Below are 26,774 nucleotides of genomic sequence, written 5' to 3' on the forward strand. Positions count from 1 at the left end.
TTGTCTAAGGAAATGGAAACGCCTTTCTGAAAACTGGGTCACTCTCAAAATACTGTCTGTATAGGTCTCCGTTTTAGGAGCTGTTTTTCTTCTGGCTGACAGGGCTCCTTTCATTACCCCTTGCAGGTGGAACCTAGGTAGGCAGCTTCACAAAGCTCATGGAGGTGTCAGTACACGCAATGGCTATCACCGAATGCAGAAAATTTTTCTTTTTCTTGAAAAAAAAGATTTTTCAAGAAGGATTAAAAACATATCTTCTGGTTTGGGGGCTCATTTTGATAGGCTAGGCTGGCTGGTGCCTGCCTAGCTCTGAGGCCCTGTGCAATCTCCAGCAGCTTTGCTGCTAGCTGTTCCTTTAAAGCTGGAGGAAAGGAGCACCTGCAGCCTCTCAGGGCTTGTTTTATAAGGGCTGCTGTGGGCTGGGGCTTGCTTTCTTCTCACTTGCAAGCACTCCTTTCTCTCTCCTCCTTGAGGTTATTTTGGACTCCTTTCTTTCTCCCTTTCATGTCCTCTTCGACTTAGAAGCAATTGGTTTTGAGAAACATCACGGTGAGGGCTTTCCTACCAGTGTTCCTCTGCATGGAAATGTGCTGGAAGATCTTTGGGGAGCCCTTTAGCCCTGTCAAAAGGTAAAGATTTCTAAAGCACCAAACCCCACCTGGTCCTCTGCTTTATCTTCCTCTACCCTACACACACCGTAGTGTCAGTGGCATGAAGGTGGGCCCATGAGCACGGACTCCTTCCCTTTTTCCCCTCGTTGCTGGCAGCCCCATGTGCAGGCATTCCCATGCAGAGCTGTGCCAGTGCCCCCACAGGGGAAATCTCTGTGCTCACAGAAGATGGTTCAGCAGCGGCTTTCCTGCCAAGCCCGCGAGCGTGCCAGTCGCTGTGGAAGCTAGGTCTTGATGTGCTATTCCTCCCTTTCTGCCAACTCAACATATGAGATTGTGGTACTCTGTGATATTTTAGAAGTTAACAAACATTATGTGCATGCTGTGAGAAAAATCCTACACTGAAATGAGATGAGTGCAATTTATGTCTTCCTTTACAGCACCTCTTAAATCAATTTTTTTTTTTTTTTAGAAGTTTACGGAAGTGGAGCATAACAGAGGAGGAACAAGCTGAAAAGAAGTAGCAGAATATCTTCAAGTCGGTGACTGGTGGGGCAGAAGACACAAAGGTAGGAGAGCATCTACGTGGTTATGAATCCTTCAACCACTCAGGCTGGCTGTAGAGATGCTGTTGGCTCCGGTTGTGCCACTGTCCAAATGCTGTCATTTGACCTCTGTTTCCAAGGGTGGAAAGGGGCATTAGGAAGCTCCAGAGATCAGAAGGAAGGCAGGTAGAGCAAGGCAGACTTTAGCAGCCTTGACCTCTGGCTTGGCTCCAGGCAAGCAAGAGAGGGGATGTACTGCTCTGCGAGTGAGTTCGGCTTTCACAGCTCCTTCCCCCACCCCAAAGCTTCACTGCCTTTTTGAGGCCAGCCCCACTTCACCACCATCTTGCCTACAAATATATGAAAAAGAGTGAGCCCTGGGTTTGTTTGCTGAAGCAGCTACCTGCTTAACGTACAAAACTGCGGTTTTGTTTCCATAGTACTTTATGGCAGCATCGTAACCTTTAACAGACCGTGAATCAAAGCTGTCAGCTTTTCCACTTTTGTCATGAGCCTTGTGATTGTTGCCATGCGTTTTAGTTTCTTGTGGTTTGTTGAAGCTTTCTTGCAAATTTTTCCGGTTTAGAAATGACCACCATTTCCTGTTCTTTTTAACAACAGAGGAATACAAGCCAAGGCAGGCGGCCATGCCATGCAGCTCCTTGCTCCTACTAACTGAGGGTGCTCTCAGTAAATATGGTCGCTGCCTCTCACCCTTTTAAAGGGGACTGCAGTGATTCTTTGCTTTATTCCTTATTCCTGGCAGCTCTGGGGAAGTGGGAGATTGGGAGGACAGAGTGGAGGAAGCTGACCTGAAAATGCAAAACCAAAACCAAACAAAAACCCAAACAGAACCCACAACCTTTTCTCTAGTTGTTGAGTAAAAGTCTTATATATTATGTGGAAATTTTCCTATTATTGTTGTTATTTCAGCTTTTAGTTGGCCATGGGAACACTTCCAAGGAAACCAATACTCTGGGAAGCCTTTTGTTTTCCAGAAAGGCTGTTATTCAAAAGCAATTAACATAAAAACATTAAAGTTGACTAATTTCAGAGACAGAAGAATGGAGGAAGGAAACGTGAGTGTGTGTGCAGGAGGGAATACGGCAGGCCAGGCTGCTGTGAGAGGCAGAAGGGAGATGTCACGGGGACTCAGGTCAGCGTGGGGATGCGTGCGGAGCGGCTGCTGGGGACAGTCGGGACAGGGAGGTGACGTGCACAGGAGACACAGGGTTGCTTTCTGGCACCCTGGGGCAATGCTCCTGAGTCATCTGGCTCCTCACCACGAATGCTGGGCGAGGGCACCGGCAGCTGCAGTGTTGTTCTTGTGTTACATAAAGGTACAGCGCAACCTCCCTCCGCCACTTGTCCAGGGGGTTTTGTGCCAGCTAATCTCAGTCTCACTTGAGAGGACAGAGGGTCCCAAGGTACTGAGGAACTGTCTGGTTCCATGAAAATGAAGGGTGACCAGAGAGTTTCCAGATCTTTTGAGAAAGAGCACAACTATTTTAAAAGTCTGCACTGAACCATATGCAGCCTGAAGGCACCTTCTTTTGGAGGCGAGGCAGCAGCTGTAAGTTTACCGATCATCTCTTTAGCCCTTCAAACTTTCTGTTGTTCTTTCCTCACAATTTTAACCTCATCTCTTGCCCTGCTTATGTCCACACACATCACTTCCAGCCAGCCAAAAATGTGGAAGAGAGCTCCCTCATACTCAGGGAGGGCCAAGGGGACTTGGGAGGGAGCCAGAGGTAGTGTTGCAGGCAGGAGACCTGTGGAAAAGAAAACTGATGGTAAATACTGGGAAAGCTGAGGTCACAGCAGGTGGTAGAGGTGGACTGGAGTTATTGGGATGGAAGGAAGGGACATGGAATTCAATTGGAAAAAATAATAAACCAGCCAGGATCTGTGAGTTCAGCTACATGCAGAAAACCTTATCTACATCCCAGAAGCATGCTTGAAATAGAAATACACCAAGAGCTTTGCTTAAATAAAAATCTGAAATGGGAAATTTTGTTCCAAACTGGATGTGGTCTTGTGCTCTTAAAAAAAAAAAAGTGAGAGAGACAAAAATGACAACAACAACAACAACCAAACAGTTAACTGGGAGAAGAAACATAATATAAAAAGGCAAAAGAAGTGGGAATTGCAGGGCTAGTAGATTTGGAACTGATTCATGATATATAGAGGCTTAGGAGCACAGCATACAGATGGTATGAGAAAAGGTGTCAGGGACTCTTCTACTCTTGCTATAGAAGGACACTTCCCAGGTTTTTCAGGGCAGTGTTTCTGTGTTGGTATTTTCCTGCAAGCCTTCCCATCCAGTCAAAGTGCAGCATAAAATTTTAATATATCATCAGTAGCCTGTACAATAGGGTCCCACCATCCTTCTGTCTTGTTTCAAGATCAAATTTTAATTGAAACAAGATGTGGCAGACAGGATGAGTTTCTATAAATATGTTATAAAATGTCATCTTAACAGGAATGTATGTGACCCAGTTCAAATACCAATATGAAGAAAAAGCATCAAATACATAGCCCCATAGGAATGTTTCCATGTAAATAGTTTTATTCTTTGGCAGATATTTATTTTGGCTGGTTCCAGCAAATGATAATGTATTTTCTGTTTCAGTACCCAGTAAATGTATTTTGCTAATAGTTTCTGCTGATATTACACTTTAAATTGTCATTGTTGGAATTTGTTGCATGGATAATGCACACTTTTACTAGTTTCTTTCTTTCACAATTTCTTAAGGGTTTCATTTATGCAATCTACTACCTGGTATGCAGAAAAGGTTTTGTTTGTTTAACTAAATCCTCATTAAAGTATGTAATTTTTCCATGATACAGCATTCCATGATGGCCATATGATTTATCTGAGAAACCATTTTGAATATTGTAGAGGTTGTGATTGAGGGTTTGAAAGCCACCTAGAATGTTTAACATCCACTTGCATTTATGTAACACAGTATTTAAGTTGTCTCAGCCCCCCCCAGGATTACCTGCATAAGTAACAGAGGCAGACAGTACTCAGCTTTTGTTATTTGATCTTTTTAACATACTAAATGCTCTCAAACAGCTCGTTACATAAGCAGAGGTTTGCCAAGGCTGTATATTTCAGTACCTGACTCTCAACACCGTGTATCTTCTCATTTGTTTTTTGCCATGCTGTCTTAGGGGCTGCATGTATCGTTCTTACTGCTGAAGTTGTGCAGCAGCATGCACATTTTGAGAAAAATACATATTAAAAGTGTAAATATGTTTGTGCTAAAAAAACAAATAATAATCTATAGTTAACATTGGCTAAAATAAGAGCCCAGTGTTCATTCTTAAAGTATGCTCATGCAAGCTTAAATAAATGAAACGTAGACTTTTTAAACATTATCCATACTGCCCAGGCTTGACACGTTATTGCTATAGATAGCAAGCAGTCAGAGCCAACTACCATTTAAAGACCAGTAACAACTGTGTTTCTTGGATTTATATTAGAGTAAATGGTTTCTTATCTGTTTTGTGAAATTATTGAGAACTTACCATATACTGCAGTGCTAGCTCTTTATGTTCATGTTGAGAACTTTTCAAATATTTTGAGATTTGTTATATCCATGTGAAAGCCAAGCATTTATATTACATCAAGCTTCAACACATTCACCAGCCATAAAGGCAAAGTGCAGACCTGAACATTCAAAATATAGATGCTTTTTTTGTTTAAGTTGATTGACAGATTTAGACATAACACTTAGCCTAGTGTAAGCTGTGAGTTTAAATATCCTTGGCTGCCTCTAGCATGAAAAGTCATAGACCTTGCATTACCAAATAAAATACAAAGGTGTCTCAAGCCACAGACAGAGCAGTTTTGATAAGGTTTTTGGGACAGTCAGGTTTGACAAAGCTGACAGTTCAGCTTATTTTGAGATTGCTATTGTTTGAGTTTGGACATTAAACTTGTTATTTGGTTGGATGCTCTTAAAATGCTTTTTAAAACTTGTAACTTTTTAAAACTTGTAAGCTTGAGTACCAGGGCATTGGAAAACAGGATAATGGGTTGGGGGTACTGGAGGTGCAAAAAAGCAGTCCTTTGGCTGAAAGCAGACATTGCTTCTGCTTCATCAAGGTTTGTTCTGGTGACAGAGGGGAACTGCTTGCTCGATGAGGTCCGATGCCCCCAGGACCTGAGCAGATGCACAGCCTTCTAGTCCTGTGCCCTTTGCGCACTTGGAGTGCTCCACTTAGCCAGCCGCAGCATGATGTAAAGCAGAGATGGCCCATTCATAGAGCTGGTAAATTATGTGAAATAGTGAGATATGTGCCATATGAAAGTAAGCATCTCTGTGAACCTTCATGTTGGCATTTAGTTTTGAAAGCAGTAAATGAAGCCAAACTGAGACCTGTCCACACCTCTTGCAATAAAAGCTCAAAGCATGTGCGCACAAGGCAGGGCTCTGAGTAGATGTGCTGACTGAAATACCACCTAGACAGGTCTATCTGCAACTGAAGAAAGAACATGGGTCTTTTAAAGGTTGAACTGCACGTGTGCAGCCTTACATAAGGTACTTTCCTTAGCAAGAAAGAGATGAGATTTAGAAAATTCAGCAATTTATCTCTCTCCCTATATCCTCTTTCAATGCCTCTTTGATTTTTTCCAGATAGTTCTGGCCTTTGTAGGAAACTGGTTACGGAATAGAAACCATATTGTTTAATGTGGGTGACCAATCATACAGCATATTTGAATGCTGAACAAAAATACTTTGTGGTATTGGTAGTATTCAGCAAGCCATAGGCAAAAATTGTTTTCATTGAACCTCTTCACTACGTAGTTACAAGAAAAGACTGTAAAAAATGTTACCCATTTGTGGTCAGAAGAAGCATCAAGTAAAATAAATTATTCTTACTGAATACTTTAGTTACCGTAGCTGGCAGTGAACTTGCTTTAACTCCAGAACAGAGCTGCAAATGAAATCTTTAGCAGAGATACAAAGCCATTGTGCAATACTGGGCTTTCAGTTCCTCACACTGCGGTCTCACTGACAATCACAGGCTCTATGTCTACCAAGAAATGTGTCCTATTGAGGCAGCAGGAAATTTAAGCAGCTCCTAAATGCAGAAGCCAACATAGCAGCTGGGATGAGAGCACCAAGACACAACTGCAGTTCCAGCAGGATTTGGCTCCTAGATCCTGCGGGGAGCCTTTCCACTGCCAGACCAGTGATGAAAAGGAGAGAGGGGGGTGAGGGTGAGAGGAGCTCCAAGCCGTGACTCACTGCTCATCTTGGCCAAGGAGGCTTTGAGTCCACAGACAGAAGCAGGAGGGAAGCGACTGCTGAAGCAAGTTGTTGAGGACTCACCTCTCCTGTTCCCCGTTAGGAAAGCTGTGCTTTTTTTCCCTGAGATATGACCTCTCACATGGCATTCATCATCATTGACGGGAGCATCTCCCTCCTGCACCCAAATCAAATGACACTGTCATGGTAGAGTCTGCGTTAGGACTTCCAGCGTGCTGGTCAAGCCAGCCTGTGGGTTGTTTGCCCCAGGCCTGGTGGAGATACGTCTTCATCTAATTTTATTCAGAATAAAATGATTAATTGCATTGAAGCTTGTGCAGGCCAGCAAGAAAAGGAAGGAGCCCCTGCTGTTGCAAGCTTTAATCCTTGTTATTCTTTTTCCCTTAAATACACTTAATACAATGACTCTTTCTTCCAGTGGAGCAAAATAACAAGGTACAAGATGGCAGTGAACACCTTAAAAAGGGCATTACACCACAAACTGACAAAAGATAGAAAAAAAACAGCTGAGGAAGAGGAGTTTAAAATCACAACTGTATGCACTGTGAGGTGGCCATTGCTTTAATGAGTAAGCCTTTCAGCTGGCTGCTCTGGAGGAACTTCCCGTGGCAGAGGAGAGATGTCTGCCTCCTGCAACGGGGTCAGCGGGGAGCGGGACCTTGGCCCAGCCTGCGGTGGAAATAAAGCGTCAGCTGCAGCGTGGCTTCCAAGCCTGGATCGTAATTTCCCCCGAATGCAGCACAGAAGTGAGATTTCACCTCTTCCTGTTGATGGAGGCACCCCAACGAGGGCCTTCATAAGCTGTAATTGCAGCGAGGGGCCTGCTTGTCACCGGGCTCACAGTCCCCGGGGGAATCGCCCCCATGCCCCCACGGATGGGGCCACCTGTGTCTGTGTCACGGCGTCTGTGTCCAAGCCAAACAGGCGGCTTCCTGGACTCCCTGCTGGCGGGGGAATGTCACCGGGGGGAATGTCACCGGGGGGAATGTCACCGGGCCTCGCGGCCTGGAGCTGCGTGCGCACGCTGCAGCCGGCCCAGCTGCGGGCATGGCTCCTGTGAGCTCATGCTGCAGATGGCTCCTTCCTGCGTTTGACAGCAGGGGAACGGCAGGGAGAGGACTTTTTTATTTTTTTTCCCCAGGAAATCGGCCTGTCCGGCAGATACTGAGCCAAGCATCTGTGTGTCCTGGGAAGCTGGTGCAGATGTGTTACGGCGCTGACATGGCCCTGAGCTCCCCAGCTGCATGGCTGGGGGTGGCCTTGGCACGGGGTCCTGCCTCAGCCCACGGCATGAGTTAAAAAGTTACCTCTTCGCCTCTGCCCCACCACCACCAAGCAGTCAAAAGCATCCCAAACCTCTGCTTTCTTTCTCAGACACCAGCTAAAGCTTTACTCCGCCAAAGCTTGGTCGCCAAGAAAAAAAAAAGACAATATTCAATATAAAATGGGAAGTTTCTATAGAAATATGTTGCAGAGGGGGTTACAGTCTCATGCTTCTTCCTTTTTTCTGTGTTTCTCCCTTTAGCGGTGCAGACATTTCCTCTGTCATGGAGTTGGTGTCCCTGGGGTTTTTAGGTGGCCTCGGTCACTCAGCACTGCGCTCGGTGGCTGGGAGCAGGCCTGGGCTGTGGAGCAGCTGCACAAGGCAGCTCTCCTTGCTCCCAGTCAGCACGTGGGTAAGGCTGGATAACGATGAGGCTTGTTGAAGGTGTCGCTAAGTCTTTTCACCTAAGCTCATCACCATGGCGTGTGCTAAAATACTGGTGTTAACGAGTTAGGCTGGCTCTGGGTCGGAGGGAGATGATTTTGCTGTGCTTCTGCCTACCCCCTGTTCACCAAGCGTGGCTCGTAGCAAGATAACTTGTTTTCAGGGTGCACAAACAGAGATGCCATTGCCTTCCTCCTTCCTTTAAAGCTCGGTAGCTGGCTGATTTCTTTTTTAGCTTGAGTGTTCAGAAAAACATACTCAAAGCGTAGTGTCTCCAGAGGCTTGTGGTAAGAAAACAATGTTAATTTGCCCAGTCTAGAAGCAGAAAGATGAAAAAAAAGGATGAAATACACTGCGTTCTTTGTTCTAAATACCTGGAATGAGTGCCCTTGTTGGAAATGAGTGCCATAAATGGCTCTAATGTTTTTTTCCTCTTATTTATGGAGCAGTGCAGTATTGCTGCCGTAGCTCTCACCTGCTCACCTTACAGCACAATCCACCTATTTTCACTTTTTAATGAGCAGTGACTCTAATTACTGTTGATATCCCATTGGGTGTGCACCCATGCTTTATTGCATTTTCCAAAGGGGATTGTGTCATATCAGCTTCTAGAAGAGTTCAGGATAGCAGCCTGTGTCATGGAAAAATCGGGCTTGATTAACAGAGGATGTGAGAAGCTAAAGTAAACATTAGGAATGTGTAAAGCAGTTAAGGCGGTGCAGATTAGTACGTATGAAGGGGTGTGTAAATCTGAGCGTTTGACATGATTCATTTTTTTTTATCAAAAGGGAAGTCATTGTTACTACGTACCTAGTTGGAGATCCCTGCTCACAGGGGTAGTTACTTCAGTGTCCCGCTCAACTCAAAATCTCAAATGCTTTGAAAATTAGGGTCTGCATTCACATCTTTACTGACGTGGAAATATGAAAGTAACAGCAACGAGAGAGAAAAGTGGAACTTATTAAAAAGCACATCTGTCAGCAAAACTGCTGCTATATAAGTACACGGCCAGGAGGTGCCAAAGCTGCTGGACATCAGCTCTGCGCTTCGCTGGAGTTTCTTCCTCCCGGGCTTCTGCTTGGCTGCTGCTCGATGGCTTGGCGCTGCGTGTTCTTGCCTCCGTGCTGCTCACACCGCTCGTTTTGTGGCTGCTACTGGCCTGACACAAGCAGCTGCCATGAAAATATTGCAGACAAAGAAGCAGGTGAAAAGCTGCAGTTATTTGAATTAGTCATTGAGACGCATCTAGTAACTCGGTTATGCAGAAAGCGTGAATTATCATGTTCTTACCCTGTCATTTGAAGACAAATGTTTTACAGTGCAAACCCCATCATTACGTGTACATATAAGAAAAAGGGTTTTTACAACAATCATAAGACTTCTAGACTTGTGAAGAGGTGGGTCCAACTTGTGGTTAAATCCTGCAGACGATAGTCTTGCTGATCTCAGGATTTTCCAAAGATTAAAATGCAGATGTCTGGATTTCTCAAAACCCCACGGAACTTCAAAAGCACCAGACCCATTTCACTCTTCCCCAGATACCCGAGATGGCTATAAGCCACTTTAGCATCCTGGCAAGATTTTCTTTAATAGACAGTCTATTGAATAGCTCTTAGTGGCTCATTAGCAATGTTGCTTTTTATATTTTAGCAAATGAAATCAGAGTTTATTGCTTAGCTTTTGCTTAACTACCATAAACTACTTACAAGGTGCACCCCCACGTGTGTGCACATACAATATTTTTTCTAGTTGTGCTATTTCTATAACAGAGTGCCATTCAAAATGTGTGTTCTGTATAGATAAATTTAAAGTCTCAGCCAAGAAAAATAAAGGGATCTCCGAGTAAACCCCAGCACTCTAGTGGCAGTAACCACCGTGCCATCCCCAGCACCTCCTGTGGGTCTTGTCCTGCAGGAGCACAAGGTCAATACCTGCCTCCTGTGTGGCCCTGTGGCTCATCGAGGTGAGAATTTGTTAATTGAATTAAAAGGAAGTCATTTAGTAGATGGCCAAAGATAAGCCTGTAGTACTGCTGCACCCCAAGCTTCTGGCAAAATCTTTGCAATGCATGTTTACATTAAGGGTTTGTACATAGATAGGGTTACGTGGGGCCAAATGTCCTTAATCTAGACAAGTTGGCAGGAAGGAGAGTACTAAGAACAGAGGAATGCCAGACAGAGGAAAATCTGGAAGGTCTGCCTGTGTGTGTGTCGTTTCTTCTCTTGATCAAGTTTCTCTGATGGTGACTGCGTAGCCTTGGGTAGCTGTACAGTTTAAGAAATGAAGTATGCCTGCTGATGGAAAACACTTTGTATATGAGGATGGCTGCACTGATCTGTGGCAAGCCGTTTTTGATTTTCTGGTGAACTCATTCCCTTTTACGCTTTGCTTCAATGGTCCTTTCGACAGCAGGATTGCTATAGGGGATGCTCCTGCATTTGGCCTGCCATGGGGTTTCAATTATCATTTGCAGAAGGCCGTCTTTTTGGCAATGTGTACCCTTAGCTTTCCTGTTGTGGCTTCAGCTTTCCCTCTTGCTTTTCCACTTGGATTTTTCTTCTTCTAGTGCTTCATTTCCAGTTTCAGTAAGTAGCTTCTGCAGATCTCCAGATGAATGCTTCCTCTGAATAACTTTATCATTATTTGTCCTTGTTTTTAAGATTAATATCACAGGGCTGTGATGGCTTGAGGAGGTTTTGTTATTGTTTTTTTGGTTGGTTGGCTGGTTTTGTTTGTTTGCTTGTTTTGGTGTGGGAAGGGGGGGTGGAGGGTGGAGGGAATCCGATCATCTTCCAAGGAAGGTGGTGTTACCGATTGTGCTGTGGAGCTCATTTCTTAGTGGTTCATATTCTTGATCAAATTTGTGTTTGTTTTGGGACAAAGTAAACAACAAAGTTCCTCTCTTTCTGAACCAAAAAATGAGCTATAACTTCAAGTATTCATTTTTAGGGGATCAGAAAATTGCATCCCCATCCCCCAGGGGCCACCTCCCTCCTCCCAAAACCTGGCCACCCACTCCCATTACAGAGGTGCAAAGGAGGAGCGTAAGGATACCTGTTAATGCTGGATTTGGGCTGTGCTTTTTAAGAACTGCTTAGAAATGTATGCTGGAGGACAGGATTTCTAACCTTGTCCAGTGTCTTGGCCTGAGCTTGTGACGTTAGTTTGGAAAAGCTGGAAGCAGAAGGTAGTGGAGGTGGTAGGGGCATGGCCTTGAAGGCAGAGGAGATCTGGGAGAATTATGAGGCCCATCTCCCCTTGAATTCTTTTTCTCCTCTAAAGCTTCTCCTCTAATTTTTTTCTCCAATGCTTTCACCACTTCTGATCCAGTACCGGTAGCAATACTGGGAAACTTTTGTCGATGAGAAGTCCATGCTACGTGAGCTGGTCAGGGTGTCGGGTCAAAATCTCAGTCCAAGCCTGCAGCCCTCCGTATCCTCACGCAGCTGCTGACTGACTGACTGCTGGACGGCACCCGGACATCTGAACCCTGCTGGGAGCGTGCCCGGCGATGTGTCAGCCTTGACAGAGCGAAGCAGCTCGGTGCCAGCCTCTTGCCCACGTTCTCTACTCCAGCAGCAGATGCAGATCAATCTGCAGAAGGGCTATTGTAGGCTACTGCCTTCGCTTGAAATAGAGCCACGACAGGGATGCTGCCTCCTTATCCAGGGATGCTGCCCTCTTTATCCAGCAACCCAGGGGTGAGGATGCTTCCCCCCGCTCTCTGATGTGGGCTCAGTCTCCTCTTCCACCTCACGGACTCAAAGCACCTCTCCCATTCTCCAGAGAGCACCCCAACCACCAGCATTGTGTAACTTTTCTGCAGTGGGTGCAGTCTCCCCTCCTGTTGCTGTAATTCATAGTTAGAGGGATTAACTGAGAAACCATTAAGCACAATGAACAGAGCATGTGTGTGAAAGGTGGAAGAGCAGGGTTCTGCTGCTTTTTTTTTTTTCCAGAAATCTACTGTGTGGCTTATTTTTTTATAAAAGATATAAACACTCCTTGGTGGTGGTGGGGTGGTTATTGCCCAAAGGCTCTGGAGAGGTCTGCATGTCCCCATGATGTTGTACCCAGGAAATGTGCAGGAAGGATGGGTTTTGCACTCTCTGTCCTTCAGAAGGACAAGTCAAGGCCTATGGAGAATTTGGCTTCTGATTCACCATTAGATAAATCAGAAGGATGTGGAGACGGGTGCTGAAATAAACTGTCTACAGATGGGGTTTCCCTGAGACCAGTGGGGTTCGATGTGCTGTTTCCCAGGGGTTATGAAAGCATGGGGTGAAGCCAGGGCACTACTTGGAACACTTCATATTTCACCAAAAGGGTGGTAACGACCCTCAGTTTACAAAGCTCACGGGAAGGGTTCACATAACACTGGAGATGAGTTGTTTGTATTTATTTCTTAGCTCTCATGTTTCGTGCAGCCTGGTACAAGACAAAGGGTGACAAACAAAAATTCTTGGTTGATAGATGCCAAAAATATCTGGCTGATTGTGCTTGGCCATTGGCTTCAGTAACAAAAGCCCGTTTGACACGAGGGGAACAAGGTTGTGCCTATTTGGCTGCAGTCACTTGGGCACATGAGAACGATGGCAGGCATTGACTCTGCCTCACCAGCTCTGACACATCTCGCAGTTACGGTCCAGTTATGTTCTCTGTTCCAACTATAAACCCACCATAATGCTGTATTTGTGTTTCAGGGGATTAAGAATCACCCTGTGAATCCAAGTGATTTGGAAATGATTTCTCTTTGTTATACCACTTTCGCTTCGGCACCTGGCGAGGGAGGCAGCTGTAGTCACAGGACGGGAGGTGCTCGCTCTGCAGCTGCCCTTGGCCGTCCCTGTAAGCAGTCATGGCCCGAAGGTTTCACACAATTAATCCCTCCATTTGGGTGGGGTCTCTCCTTCCCTCCCTTTTTATCAGCACGTGGGGATCCAGGTTATTTAGGCTGGAAGATGGATTTGGGCCAAGAGACCAGTCCATTAAAGGAACCCTAATTTTGTACCCTCTCTTCTCTTAGTCATGAACCCGATGAGCTGATGCACAGTATGCAGGCAGCGTGTGCATGTGTATGATGACCTCCTGGAAGCATCTCCACCTCCTGGGAGAAGGGAATTGAGCAGCCATCTAGTAAAACTGCTGTCGCTTAGGGTATAAATGGGGTCACAGCCAAAATTCAGACACTCCCCGTTACCCATCCTTCCCATTAAAGGGTAGGAACCTGCCCTCAAGAACTCCACGATTTTATGCCGAGAACTTGCTTGCGTGTGATCTATGTTGGTACAGAAGTTTCTACATGAAGGTTACTTTCCTGGTTTTATGCCAACTGTGCTTTGGTTCTGAGGCTTGCAGAGAAAAGTGATGCTGTTCACGTGTGCTGTGCATGGTTAGTGGCTTGCAAACAATTTCTTCATCTGAGAGAAGAGTAATTGTTGCATGTGAGATCTGGGACATTGATGAAGACTCCAGATAGCCCATGAACTGGGTGCAGTTGTGTGTGGTGCTGTGCTGGGTGTACCAGTGTCAAGTGATAGCTGCAGCAGTCAGCGTGCAAGCAGCTGATGGGAGATATCACCTGGAGAACATGCTTGCGAACAGCAAGTGCACCCAGCCTCAAAACCAACTTACCCAGCCTGCTTGTAAGTTTTTATGTAGCAATCATGGATTTTAGGCTACTCTGTCAGAGAAAGGGATGTTGCGTACTCAAGACGCGTGATCTCAAAGGTCTTAAACCATATGCAACTACACAAGCAATACTTAGCAGCAGTTTGTTAGCTGTTATTATTAGGTCTCCCAAGAGATTACTGCTATTGTTGACTGTAGGGTGTGATTTACAGTAGTGTAATCATCGGAAAAGACTGGGTTCTGCGACGCTTCTCAGATAATAGTATTGCTTGACTTGGTTTTCTTACAGATACCAAATGGACTTAAAATGTTTCATTACATGAAGATATATTACTTTGTCACAGCCCACGCACCCGGCAAAGTGGTTTGTAATCAGGACACATGTACCAAAACGAGGAAAATAAGGGATTTCTGTGAATTCTAATAATGGTGGCATCATCATCCTAGAGCGATTGAAGTGCTCGGTAGTAATGCAGATACCACTTGGCTGTTCTTGTTTAAAAGAGCACAAAGTAGTTTTATTTATTTATTTTTTTCCCCCAGAACCTACTGTCAGGTCTGTAGAAGTCTTCTTCCCTGGAGTGTTTCAGAAAATCTATGTGCTGTTTTGTCCGGGTATGTAAACCACATACATTAGAGACTGTAAGAGCCCTTAAAACCTGATGGTAAGTCTTCTAGTAATAAATTATAGTTGGATTAATTTATTAGCTTACCTAACTCCTTCAGGAAAAAATTATAACCATGCAGGGAATTTGAGCTTTTTTCTTAATGTGTTTACAAAAGTTTTTTAACCTTATACTAGTTCATTTTTACTTTGATATTTTTCACTAGTACAAAGTCCTCCTCCCTTTTGCTTACCTTCGTTCCCCTTGTACGTTGGGGGTTTTGACAATTACGGTTCCCTGTTGAAGGAGGTGAAGGCACATCTCCCTGCACGTGCCTGCTGCCCCTGCCCCCTGGGGAAGGCCATACGTAGGACTCCACAGAGATCCAGGACGCTATGAGGGGAGAGAACAGGGGAATACAGGGCAGCGAAATGCAGGGGCTCCAACATGAGCTGGTGCAGGGCTTTTCTGAATTAAACTTAGCTGCTCTCCAGCACCTGGGGCCAAGGCCATCCCTCGCCCAGGCACAGCAGGGAAAGGCAGTGACAGGGAGCTCCCGTGGGGCTGCCGGACAGACCAGCAGGGAGCGAGCCCCAGAGATCCTGCTCTCCCATCTGCCAGAGGATGGGAAGGGTGGAAGCAGCGACCGCGGCTGCTGGCAGAGCCTCGTTCCTCTCAGCTGCCCCCGGCGGGCCCCTTCCCTTGGGCCCTGGAGCACAGAATACAGAGCTCTGGCCGTAGCAAAGCAGGCAGCAGAGCTGTGGTGGTTTTGCTGCCCTGGGCAGTCTGCTGCAGAGGCAGTTGCCTGCTTTGTTCCGGCTTAAAGAGCAGGCACAGCCACCCAAAGCACGAGATAAATGCAAGCTACTGCAGTTGTGGTTTTTTTGTTTTAAAAAGCACCACTGTAACCTGCAGGCGAGCCCCATCTCTGCAGTCTCTGCTCTGTGTGCGGGGCATGTAGCTGCGCAGAAAAACAGGAGCTTGGCCCCAAGTGAACATCCTTCCTCTTTCCGAGGAACAGGACAGCTGAGGCAAGGAAAGGCTTTCCACCCTCCAAAAAGAGTAAGGGTAGAGCTTTGCCAGTTGGACTGCATCCTGCTAGCCGCGAGCTCACTTCCCATTAGCGTGGGCCAGCCGTCTGTGGGAGCACGGCATGCAGCTCCACGCTGCCACACCAACACCAGCGGGCTACGGGGTGAAGCCATCCGTGTCTGCAGTGTGCAACACCCAGGTGATATTTCACAGGTAGTAATGTTTGTACATCGACCGACTGGTCATTGCTGGGACTGCTGGCTTCCTGCTTTACCTGTGTGACGCTGCTTTTAGCCTCAATACATTCCCCCCAGGTCTGAAACGGTATTTGGCACTGCTTCTCCTTTCAAATGCCTTTCTTTTGTTCTCTTTGCAATTTAAACCCAACACCTTTCATTTATGTTTGTCTAGATAAGGTCCTGTAAGTGCTTTTAAATATGAATGTACTTCTCAATTTTCAGTGCTTCTAAAGCGGGGAGTAACACACACTTCAAAAATATTCCATGGCACAGATATCCACATTTTCTGCTATACACAGCAAGGCTGGTGTTGCTCAGTTCTCTGACAGAAGCCATCGATGAGAGCAACAGGCCCAAAAGAACCCAGTTGTACTGATCAATATTGCACGCGCTGGCTACTAGATCTTTTCTGTCCTCAGTTTCCTGCTAAAACAAGCATATTTTAATTGTTCTGCATCATAAACTGCTGTTGATTGGGGTAATGCTGCACGATTCTCACGGCTGCCTTCCATCACTTTTGGTGTGACTTCCGCACAGCCTAGTAAGTGGGGTACCACAAACTAAGAAACAGAAAAGGGCCAGTAGCAGACAAAGGAAAAAACAAGGAAGGAAAAGGGTATCCAGTAGCCACCACGTGGCTAGAAGGCAATGAGAGAGGAGTCATTAATGTTTGTGCTAAACCTAAGCCATTATTTACTTTTCTGATGCTGACTTACTCACTAAGACACTTAGGTTTTGAAAATGGAATGCATAAACACTGCTCAGGAGAAATTAGCTGAGAAAAGTAACACCTCCACGTGCAGTGCGGGAATGCCTGGAGCACTTCTGATAGCGAGGGAGCCTGTGCTCCTAGGCAGTCATTCCCAAAGAATGCTAAAAATATTTGTGGGAGAGAACAAGCGAGTGAAATCTGACTTTCTAAGCTGGTGTCTGCTTAGTTAAAGCAAAAGTGATCTTAGAGCAGTTCTACATGTTTTCTTTTCCTATCAATGTTCAGCTTATCTTATAAACACATCTTCAGTACATACAGTAAGCTAGAACAGCCATTCTAAAACTCGGATACAAAGAGAATGTGGCTTGGATGCTTACTGGCATGAAGAGAGATATCCTGTCCTATTATTTTTTGTTCTGTGATACAGTTATAGCATTATCTGATATCCAGGGCTTTGAAGGATCTATTGTAAGCATGTCAAAGACTTTTAAAATTACTTTGTTTTTGTAAATATTAGATCACAAAAACTGAGGAATGAGTCCTACATGCATTCACTGAACAATGTACCCCATTGTTAAGTGATTTTTCCTGTTTGGAGCTGAAATTAAACTAGCGTTAATAATACCCTGCGTATTTATTCTTTCAATGAGAAAATATCTGTTCCAATAATTATCATTCCTATCGAAATGTGCATTCAAGATGCAGCTTAGGCGTTAGCTAGTCACCACGGTGTGCTCCTTGTGCACTCAGAGAGAAGAGGTGATCTTGTGCAATCCCCGTGTCCTTGGTGGAGCCTGGGTGAGGTGAGGATGTCTGTGTTGCTGGTGATCAGTGTCTCACCCCCCCAGCAACCCAGACGGTCTCATGCTAACGAGCTATGGGACGGGTCTGCCACGAAGCGCTTGGCAGCTCTGAGCACAGCAGAAGAGCATCCCCACGGCAAGCGGTAACTCACCTGGGGGCCTTCCTGGCCCACCGGCTCACAGAGCTGAGTGAGGCTCGTGCTGCAGCTACAGGTTGGCGGTGGGGTACGCGAGTGATGGCACAGGCTGCGGGTTGGAGGCTAGTGATGGCTGACACTGAACTTGGAGTCCACATTAAGAATGCAAACTTGACAGAAGCTAGGCTCAGGCAAAGGTGGAGAAGAAGGAGGGAGGAAAACAAATCAGCAGCTTGTCCTAAGGAAGAGGACAAAAAGAATGGATAGAATAATCTCTGCCCACTTCCCCCTAAGCTTAGTTTCAGAAAATCATGATCATTTCTGATGTCAGGAAGTAGTTGTCAACCCCCCGGCAAGAGCCTGAACCCTTCTTTGTTCTCCTTCCTCTAAAGGGTGACAGCCCTCAGTTGCTATTGCATACTCTCCTGGTACCTCACACTGCAAAGGTCAGTGTCCTCGCCTAGGGGCTCTTGCCTTGATGAAGACCATCTGGGTGTCAGAATGTCACTGGGCAGTGGAATTCATGCTTTTATAGCATCTTTTTATTAAAAAAAAAGTCTGGGAAATAAGTGCTTTTTTGTACTGATTAGTAATAATAATAATGTACTAACTAGCAGAGGCAGAAGAACAGTTGGGTTGTGGAATGGAGTACTCAGAAGTATAAAGTATCACATTTAAGAGTTACACAGTGATTTGGTTTGGTTCTGTTATACATACTTCTTAAGATATTTTAAACCACATTTGAGTCCAACTTTATTTATGCTGACATTACTCCAGTGTAAATATTTGTGTGAAGCTGTTCACTTCCACAGTGCTCAGTACCACTAGCAGTCATGGTGATAGCAGCACTTGGTATTTTAACTTCCATTTTTACAGGTGGGACAGACTTCTTCATAGACAAGTGGCAAGCACATCTGCAAGGCAGATTTGGAAGCTGGGATATCTTAGTACCTTTCCCTTTATTCATATGGCCGTTTCTTCTTCTGAGCCAGAGCAGTACATAAAATATATAGGGTAGGGATGAAATCCTTCCTCTAAATAAATTGATGTAACTTGGACATTATGGTGCTGATCCATATCCTTAAGGTCTAAGTTATTCTGTTCACCAAACCAAATTGCTTACAAATTGGCAAACCAACAAATACAAGTATTTATCCAAATTAAAACCGTATGTTCATTCAAATCCATGTATCATCAACTACTTCCAGATGTAAATATCCATGGAGAGTTTTAAAGAACCTCAATCCTGCAGGCAGTTTCCGTCGTGATTCTCAAAACTAGAACCATTCAGGAGTGATACGCAACAGTATTTGGTCCTTTCAGGAAACAATGCTTGTTGCCTTCCTTAGAGCCAGGTATCCTGTAACCACATCTGAAGGGAGCATCCGAATATAAGCAAATTCTTCAATAGTACTAAATCTCAGCTTGCTCTGGGGATCTGTGTAATTTGCCTGAAAAAGAAACAATGGCAAAGATACTATTCAAAGAAAATCTCAAAATGGAATATTAAAAAAGCATCACATTGTAAGACCAAAAACTACCGGGCTGCTTTTTGCAGGAACAGCACTGCTGTTCTACCATGTGACCAAAAGTTTCTAATGTTTTTTTTCCTCCTCATGTCAAAACTTATGAGCAGTTAACAGACCCCTATAAAATCACATTAGAAATGCATTAAACATCACAGAGGGCTAGAATAGTCTCATACAAAACATGGTGCAAAAGGAATTCCACAACTCTCTAAACTCACCCTAGCAACTCTGTGCCTTGTGCAGGCTCTCACGAGGCAGCTCTCCAAACTGTCAGGCTGTTGCCAATAAATTACCCAACAAAGAGGCTGAATTATGGGTGCTCGGATAGCTTTGGACTGATTCTCTCTTCCTGCACACAACTTAGCTTTTAATTTACTTTAAAGTGGTTGTTGAAGCAAGGGAGTCTCAGCTTATGGCTCTGTGACTGAACTGATAAGAAATTTGAGCGGAACATTTTGCTTTGCTGCCGACGCCTGCTTTCAGAATAGCAGCCTGGCCAGCGAGCCCTGGGCAAGGCTCGTATCCTCTGCTACGTTTGGGTCTCGGGTGCCTGGGAGCGCTGCCAACCTCTTTCCATCCTCTCCCCTTCCCTGTTGCTACAGAAACCTTGAGCTCGCACTAGCCCAGGGGCAGCAGAGGAGGCTGGGCTGAAGAAGGCCCGCTTCAGGGTAGCCTCCTCTCCAGGAGGCTTCAGCCTCCAGGACAGTCACAGCACGCCAGCGTTATTCCAAAGTGCCTGCCAAGGCTCTGAGAGCGTCCTGTGTAACAAGAGGTGGTGGCAGGCTGCAAGGCACGGGCAGCCGCACTCTCTTGAGACACCGCTACCCGAGCAGAAAAGGCCAGGAAGGCCTGGAGCACTCCTCCCATCCACAGAGTTAAAGCATAGAGCCCTCTACCACTTTTATGTTGGAAAGGATCTGTTCAGCCATGGTAACAATCCACTTAATGATCTGGCCTGATAAGACTTAGTAGAAAATGAAGTGTTGCTTATAGCTTGACTCTTTACAAAGAAATGCTACAAGGTTAATTAAATGTAGTCAGCTAACAGTCAGGCCGTCAATTCATTTTCAAATAAATGGCAAAGTTAGGACATTAGGAGTAAATTTATCCCCGGTGGTAACTTTATGTCTACACCAGGTATACATTTATTTTTATTTCACACTTTAAATTTGGCCTTATGTACCTAAGGAAAAGCTGACCAAGTAGAATGCTTCTCAAATGTGTGGGATTCTGTAATAAACTAGACAAACAATATCTGCAATGCGTGTTGCGCATCAACCTAGGAGAAAAAAATTATGTCAGTTCTGAAAGTTTGTATTGGGCTGTACTGCCTGCACACACTAATGAATGGTAACTAACATAGCGAGTGTCAGTAATTTATGCTAGGCCTTCAGACTGAAAACAGACTTACCCCTACTTCAGCAGTATCTGAAACAGGTTAGAAAAGTGAAGGTGATTTTGCAAAGAAGGAACTCTGTCATATTTAGAAACTAAGTCAAAGGCCACAGATGCATGTTCTTCAAATACAATAATTCAGTTATTTGAAGTTTGTTTTTTTTTAATCTGTTTTACATTAAATTACTTTATTTTGCATGTTAATATAACTAAATATTCATCTTATAACTTTGGAAATAATACTTTTATTTTGCAGTGTCAATATAGTAGATAATAGCTTTTGAGTTCTGGGCTGCCTCACAGAGATAAATTGGCTGCTCTGCTTAGACCATTGGTAAATTTAATTCCATTCGTATTACACAGAGAAAGAGAAGAGAATCAATAGAATTTAATTGTGGCAGTTAATATAACTGCAGATATACTGATGAGAGTGTTTTAATACACTTCTCTTTTTTTGTACCTGCTAGGCCATTTAATTCTTCCCTAAATGAGTAATGCTAAGGAATTTATTTTACTTTTATTTTTTTCATGGGGAATCCAGCATCTCCATACAAAATACATTCTTACACAAATGCTTTCAGATTTTAAACAGAAAATACAGGGGCATTTTTCTTATACTAGTTTTCTGAAATATTCTATTACCCCACACATCTTCCTAGCAGGGAATAATCATGAAAATAGGCTCAGTGCTTCTTAGGCAACATTTCAGGATCAGCCATTTAGAGGACACGCTGCCTCAGTTATCTTTTTTAATACAAAAGATTATTTTAAACATGGTATTTTTATCGTAGTCTGGAGCAACGTCACAGGCCAGGTAAAATAGGGAACGAGCCACAGTGCGATTAGAGGATGGAAAATTTTAAAAAGTTGAAAGACCAGGGAAAAAAGGAAACAACAAAAGCAGCACTGAATGGAATCTTAGAGAAAGGAGGTTATTTATACTGAGCTGGAATAGTTAAAGTACATAAATCACTGATGGAAAGGAGGAGCTGGCAAAGAAAAACTGAGGAGCTGACAGGGTGAGCCATCTTCCAGTGGCTGAACGACCCCTTAGCTGGGAGGGACAGAGTCTTCACCGACACCTACCACCTGCATCATTATCTCGCTGTAGTTGCAACGACGGACTGGTTTTGAGATGCTGGTGCTGGAATGATTGTTTGGTTCCTTGGAGATGGGACTGAGACAAGGACTTATGCTGTTATGCCTTCTGCCCCTCGTTAGACCTTCAGAGGTCAGTGCTGTCGCTGAAACTCTATCAGCAGCTGTTGTGAACACCACCAACCCTTGCAGAGCAACTCTTTAAGGGTTGCAGAGGAAAGAGATGAACACCATTGAGTGACTCTGTCTGGATTTTTTGCTCTTCTGGTGAAATCTCCTCATTATTATTTCACATATCCACCTACCCTCCCTCCCTCCATCTGCTGCATCTTCATACAGAGTAGGGGTACTGAATGCAGGGTGCCTCATTCAACTGACCCCTGCTCCTTGTCTGAAAATGAGGTGCTGTTAAAACAAAACAGTACTCTTCTGAGTATGAGTCCGTAAGTCTGCCTGGCTGGAGGGAGTTATTCTCCCTGGGTCTGTGAGCAATCTCTTCCATTTTCTGTTTGCCAGTTCATCTGCAAGGGAGATTTTGCTTTCTCATTCCCTCTTGAACACTGTGGGTTACCAGCCTTGATGCAAGCTACCCACTCCACTTCCTAATCATGCTCAAGAGCACAGCTGGGAACATGCCACCTCCTAGGTGCCTTTTCTAAATGCATTACTTAAAAAATAAAAAAGTCTAAGAAAGTAGATGTTGTCAAATGAAGAACTCAAATGTTAGGACTTGCAGGATTACAGCTTGCTCTATAGCTGTTCTTTGATCCCTTGCACTGTGTATCCACTATCAGGCAGTTCTTAATTAAGTGCTCACCCATTGTTTTCCCAACATGGACTTTCATCTAATTCAGTACACAGAATGCAAGGTGCTCACTTAGCGAGAACGTGTTTAATCCTTTGTTTTATCCCCACTGATGTCATATAGTGAATATTCCTAGCTGATGCACATTGCTAAAACCTCACTCTCAAGATAGAATTGTTAATTTTCTGAGAGCTTTTTTGTGTTAGCCTGCATCAACATAACACTTCTATATTTACAGGCACCTCTATGAGGTGGTATCATCCCTGTGAGGTGGGATAGTGCCCTATGGATTCAACTGGGGGAAGGGACCCAGAAATTCCATCTTAAGGCTATTTGAAGTTACAGAGTTCTCAATATTGTAGTTATGTAGCATAGCCATTACTTAACACTTTCCATAGTCCCAAATGCAACCTTCCCATTCATTTCCATTGCAACAAACTCATACAGGCTTCTGCAAAATAAATCACTAAAGGCATCTGAACATGAGCACTCACAAAATGAAGTTATGCTGTTACCAACACCTGTTTTGTTTTAAGTAAAATTATTCATGTCACATAGGAACAGTGTCAGCAGCAGATACAAAATTTTTGTTGGGCAGAACTCAATGACTTTACTCATGTTTTGTGCCAACAGAATCTTTTGGGAATTCAGGTGCCAAATTGTAACTACCAAGACTTTTGGAGCATGTGCAAACCATAACTAAGTCAAATGTATTTTTTTTTTTAACAAAACCATGTTAAAGAGCCCATCTGTGACACACAGGCTATGCATCTGCCAAACACCAAGTTCCAGCTCTGCAGCATGGGGATATTCGAAATTCTCAAAAGTCCATGCCAAGTGTCTGTCTCAGGCTGATGTGTTTGAGGGAAAGTTTGAGAGTAACATTTTTTTTAGCCTGGGCCAATCAATATAATTTTGCCTAATCTCATTCTTGGAGGTTGCTGAACCATCTTTTTTTTGAAATTTTCCCTACAAGATATAATGAAAAAAGAACAGCCTCAGACAAACATTCAGCATGGAAAGTTTCAGACTGTGCGGTTAACGCTTGGTAAAGTTAGAAGTGAGGGAAACTGTGGGCCACCAGCTTTCACTGTAACAAAGTAAAAGAGTCGAGAATGATGGGGACCAGTGCAGACTCCCAAGTTGGGGAAGTGGTGTGATAGGAGGCACTTGGCAGGACAAGGTATTTAAGCCGTCCTGGCATCTATTACAATCCCGAGGACTTCGTGATGTAAGGACAGTATTGGGGGCTTGGCCGTAAATCACAAGACAACTATTAAGTGCGAGGCTGAATGGGAGCCTCAGCATGCACATTTTTTCCAGAAGCATCTACCAGGTTTATTTCGTTGTGGAAAGCGAGATGCCAATTTTGAAGAGAAAAAATAAGATACTTACTGGAAGTCCTGAAATATCGGAATATTTCTTGGCAGGCTTAAAGGATGGAGGAGCATCAATACTAAAATCTAGAGAGAAACAAAGGGATAAGTTCAGTGTGCTACATAAATTTTAAAAGGAAAACACAAAATGTAAAGAGGTAGCAAATACTTCTTTAAAACCGGCTTTACTTTCTGAGGTCTTTATTAATTAGGAACATTAAGGCAAAGAACTATGAAGCAGAAATTACCTCTGAAAACATTTAGCCTGCTAGCACTGTAAACAACAGCCTGTTTCTGCTCACCTCACTAGACCAAGAGTTCAGTAAACAGAACTGCCCTCCCTAAAAGGAAAAATGCCAGAGAGCTATTTGAAATGTGCTGATTTCCTCCAAGTCTTAATGAATTCCCTCAGTTATTTGCAAAGAATAGCCATTATTGTACACATGCTGTATGTTAAGACCAGGAAGCATCGTTCAAGATTGCTTTTCTGGATTATACTATTTCAGAAAAGCAAAGTAATCTTTTAAATCAAGTAAATCTTTAAGCATGTACCACTTTAAGCCCAGTCAATGACCTAGAAAATTGTCTGAATGTTTAAATTAACTGATGGAAACTGCTGTTCTGTGGTGCCCTTTAGATACCAAGTCTCATTCATTTATGAGATACAACTTTTTAAAATATGACTGGTACATTTAAATTGCTAAATCCCCAAATTTCAATGTTTACAAAAATGTCTTGTACCTGGATCATTTCTCTCCTCCCTCCCGATCTCCCTTGTACCTCATCCAGCTGCTACGATAAACTGAAATGCTCCCTCCATATCAAATGTTTAAATCTTACTCCCATAATTCAAAAGACACTAATGCCACAGACGGCTGTTTTTAAATGCGCAACTGAATTTCCTTTGCCACCATCTTAAAAAAAAAGCCTTTAAATTTACTGTTGCAAATAAAACCTACTAGAAATAGCAATGTCAACAGATTGTTGGTTACAATAGCCAGCCACACACAGTAGCTTGAATTTTCTCTAACAGTTGCATCTAAAATACTTCCAAAAATGGCAAGTTATTTTTGGATAAAGCAAAATGTATATTTAAAAAAAAAAAAGTATATTCATATGATCAATTCTGAGATGCCTAAGTAAAGTTCTGAGTTGCTTAAGTAAAATCTGAGGATCAAATTCTGCCTCCAGCTACATTCAATAGTACCCTACTTTACGAGTCATCTTGAAGTACGTCGAGATTAAGAGCACTGCTGTAGCTCGGTCCTGTCGACATATGCAAGCTCGCTGTAATCTGGAGCGCTAATAGTGTAGTTTCAGCTGTGCTGAACTAAGTAGGGGATGTAGGAATTAAGTCTCCCAAGAATCTGGGATAAGGAGCTGGATAGGAAGCTTGGGCTGAGGTCTCAGCTACTGCAGGGATGTGGCTAGCAGAATCTCACTTGAAAACAGCTCCCATACAGCTAATGAAGCAGCAGCCACCACACCTTCAGGAGACAAACGGGCTGTATGCAGAGGAGGTGGCTCCTTAGCAGTGAAGAGGTGACAAAAACCTGACGGGAATAAGGAGTTTCTGACTTGGTTCCGGTAAATACAATTCCTTCATAGAATTCCCTCCCCAGATGTATCCAAACTTTTTCATGGCACTCCAAATTATGTGTCCCCCTACTTTCTGCTTGGCACTGGTGAGTGTGGTTGGACGTCTTGAATGTCCCACTGGACCCTGTTCAAACAGGATATTGCATGCACTGATGCAATAATTTAGGTTTGTTTTAAAGAAAGTTATTTGTATGGATTTTATTATTTATAAATACATGCAAAGCATCTAAGCAGCTTACAGCTAGGATCATTTAGTTGCCATGGCAATGCCCTTTCAGAAGCAAGAATTTGTTTTAGGTTCTTCCAAGTTCTGTTCTTCTTGCCAGCTGCTGCTCCACCAATGCCGGAGTGCTAGAATTAAAAATATGGTGTTCAGAGAAAAAATAAATAAAGAATACTATTTCAGAGCATAACACTTCTACTTTATAGTCTTTCTGATACATCTCCTCTTGTCATGAACTGTTCCTTATCCTCACTTATTTCATCAGCAGGCTAATATACTGAACACTTAATCTTGGTCGCAAGAAAAACAAAGCGTTTTGGACTGTGTCAAAGCTACTATGTTTAGGATTAACTGAAGAAAATGAAAATCTGCTTTTTACATGGAAATAGAAAACCTATGTGGTTAGGTTTAGCCTGAGATTACAGGATTCTGAACGTCCTTTCCATCATATTAGAACTTATTACTATGGAGTTGTGTCTAAAATTGTGATTACACGGCTCAATTTTCTCTCTCCTTTTTATGGCATAGTACAGGTGCAGCTCTAGCTCTTGTGAGTTATCTGTGACTATGGAAAACACAACTGATCATGCAAAATGTAATGAATACTATGAGAAGCTTTCTAGAAATTTTATTTTTCTTTCAAATGACAGAAGACAGAAGAATAGAAAAGGAGTAATAAATAGAATGTTGGCTGCCAAGACAATTTTACATTTTGAAAGCTACGCTAACAGAAGGCTTGCTACAGGTACTATAATGGTAGTTTTCACTTATCAAATGGGATTGCTACAGGGTAATTTATTTATGTCCCTCCAGAGACAGAAGATGCACAATATACTGTACTACTTCTAAATGATCAAAGGACACAGATTTACAGCTTCACTTCAGAACAGAAACTGTTCTTGGAATTGGGGAGTTGTTATCTCTGTTAGTAATTACTACCTGACACATCAGTCTCATCAAAATCCAGCAAAGTTCTGCTAACACACTTCTGCTGTGATTAGTTTATAAATTAGGCTGCTGTATTGCTGAGAATGATAGCAGAAGGGATTCAATGAGAAAGCTTTTTTTCCATAGACGTAAGATATATTCAGAAAAGATGCTCATAAGCTTATGATGTTATCAGTTTTTGGCAATGCACATCCAATACAGAAAGTACATGCAAATGTTTGCTCTGAGAGCAACATCTTAGTAATCTATAGATCATTGCAAATAGAGACTGCTGGAACACGAGATGGAAACAGATGTACTACCATGTTTATAATTCAAATTCATTGCATGAATTTTTCCCCAAATCACTGCATAACGATTTTTTTTCAGTCATCTGTTTTTTCGAAAGCTGGTCTTTAGGGCCTAGTGAAGCTGGGAGGAAGCGTCCACCTGACCTCAGCAGAACATGGATCAGACACACAGTTTTGCTACTGGTTTGATTCTCTTTGCCTTAATG

General features: G+C 43.6%; 1 protein-coding gene and 1 long non-coding RNA gene across 4 annotated transcripts in view; one reads left to right on the forward strand and one right to left on the reverse strand.

The window, feature by feature from the left end:
- Nucleotides 1-410: 410 nt before the first annotated feature.
- On the forward strand, nucleotides 411-14,314 carry LOC310893725. 3 transcript variants are annotated; one of them, XR_014579244.1, is made up of 3 exons: nucleotides 411-629; nucleotides 1,084-1,180; nucleotides 13,173-14,314. It is a non-coding gene; the product is annotated as an uncharacterized lncRNA (long non-coding RNA). The 3 variants fall into 3 exon arrangements; XR_014579245.1 differs by lacking the exon at nucleotides 13,173-14,314 and adding an exon at nucleotides 5,803-9,692; XR_014579246.1 differs by lacking the exon at nucleotides 13,173-14,314 and adding an exon at nucleotides 6,194-9,692.
- Nucleotides 14,315-17,828: 3,514 nt separating this feature from the next.
- The window catches only part of INO80C (INO80 complex subunit C), a 31,567-nt gene continuing 22,621 nt past the window's right edge, over nucleotides 17,829-26,774 (reverse strand). The window contains exons 3-5 of the mRNA XM_083823066.1: nucleotides 25,347-25,458; nucleotides 23,528-23,595; nucleotides 17,829-18,756 (exon numbers count right to left, since the gene is read on the reverse strand). Coding sequence (XP_083679192.1) covers nucleotides 18,625-18,756; nucleotides 23,528-23,595; nucleotides 25,347-25,458 — 312 coding nt within the window. The 3' untranslated portion in view covers nucleotides 17,829-18,624. The remainder of the gene's footprint in view (nucleotides 18,757-23,527; nucleotides 23,596-25,346; nucleotides 25,459-26,774) is intronic.

The sequence above is a fragment of the Anser anser genome (assembly GCF_964211835.1).
Source record: "Anser anser genome assembly, chromosome: 2".
Classification (NCBI taxonomy): domain Eukaryota; kingdom Metazoa; phylum Chordata; class Aves; order Anseriformes; family Anatidae; genus Anser; species Anser anser.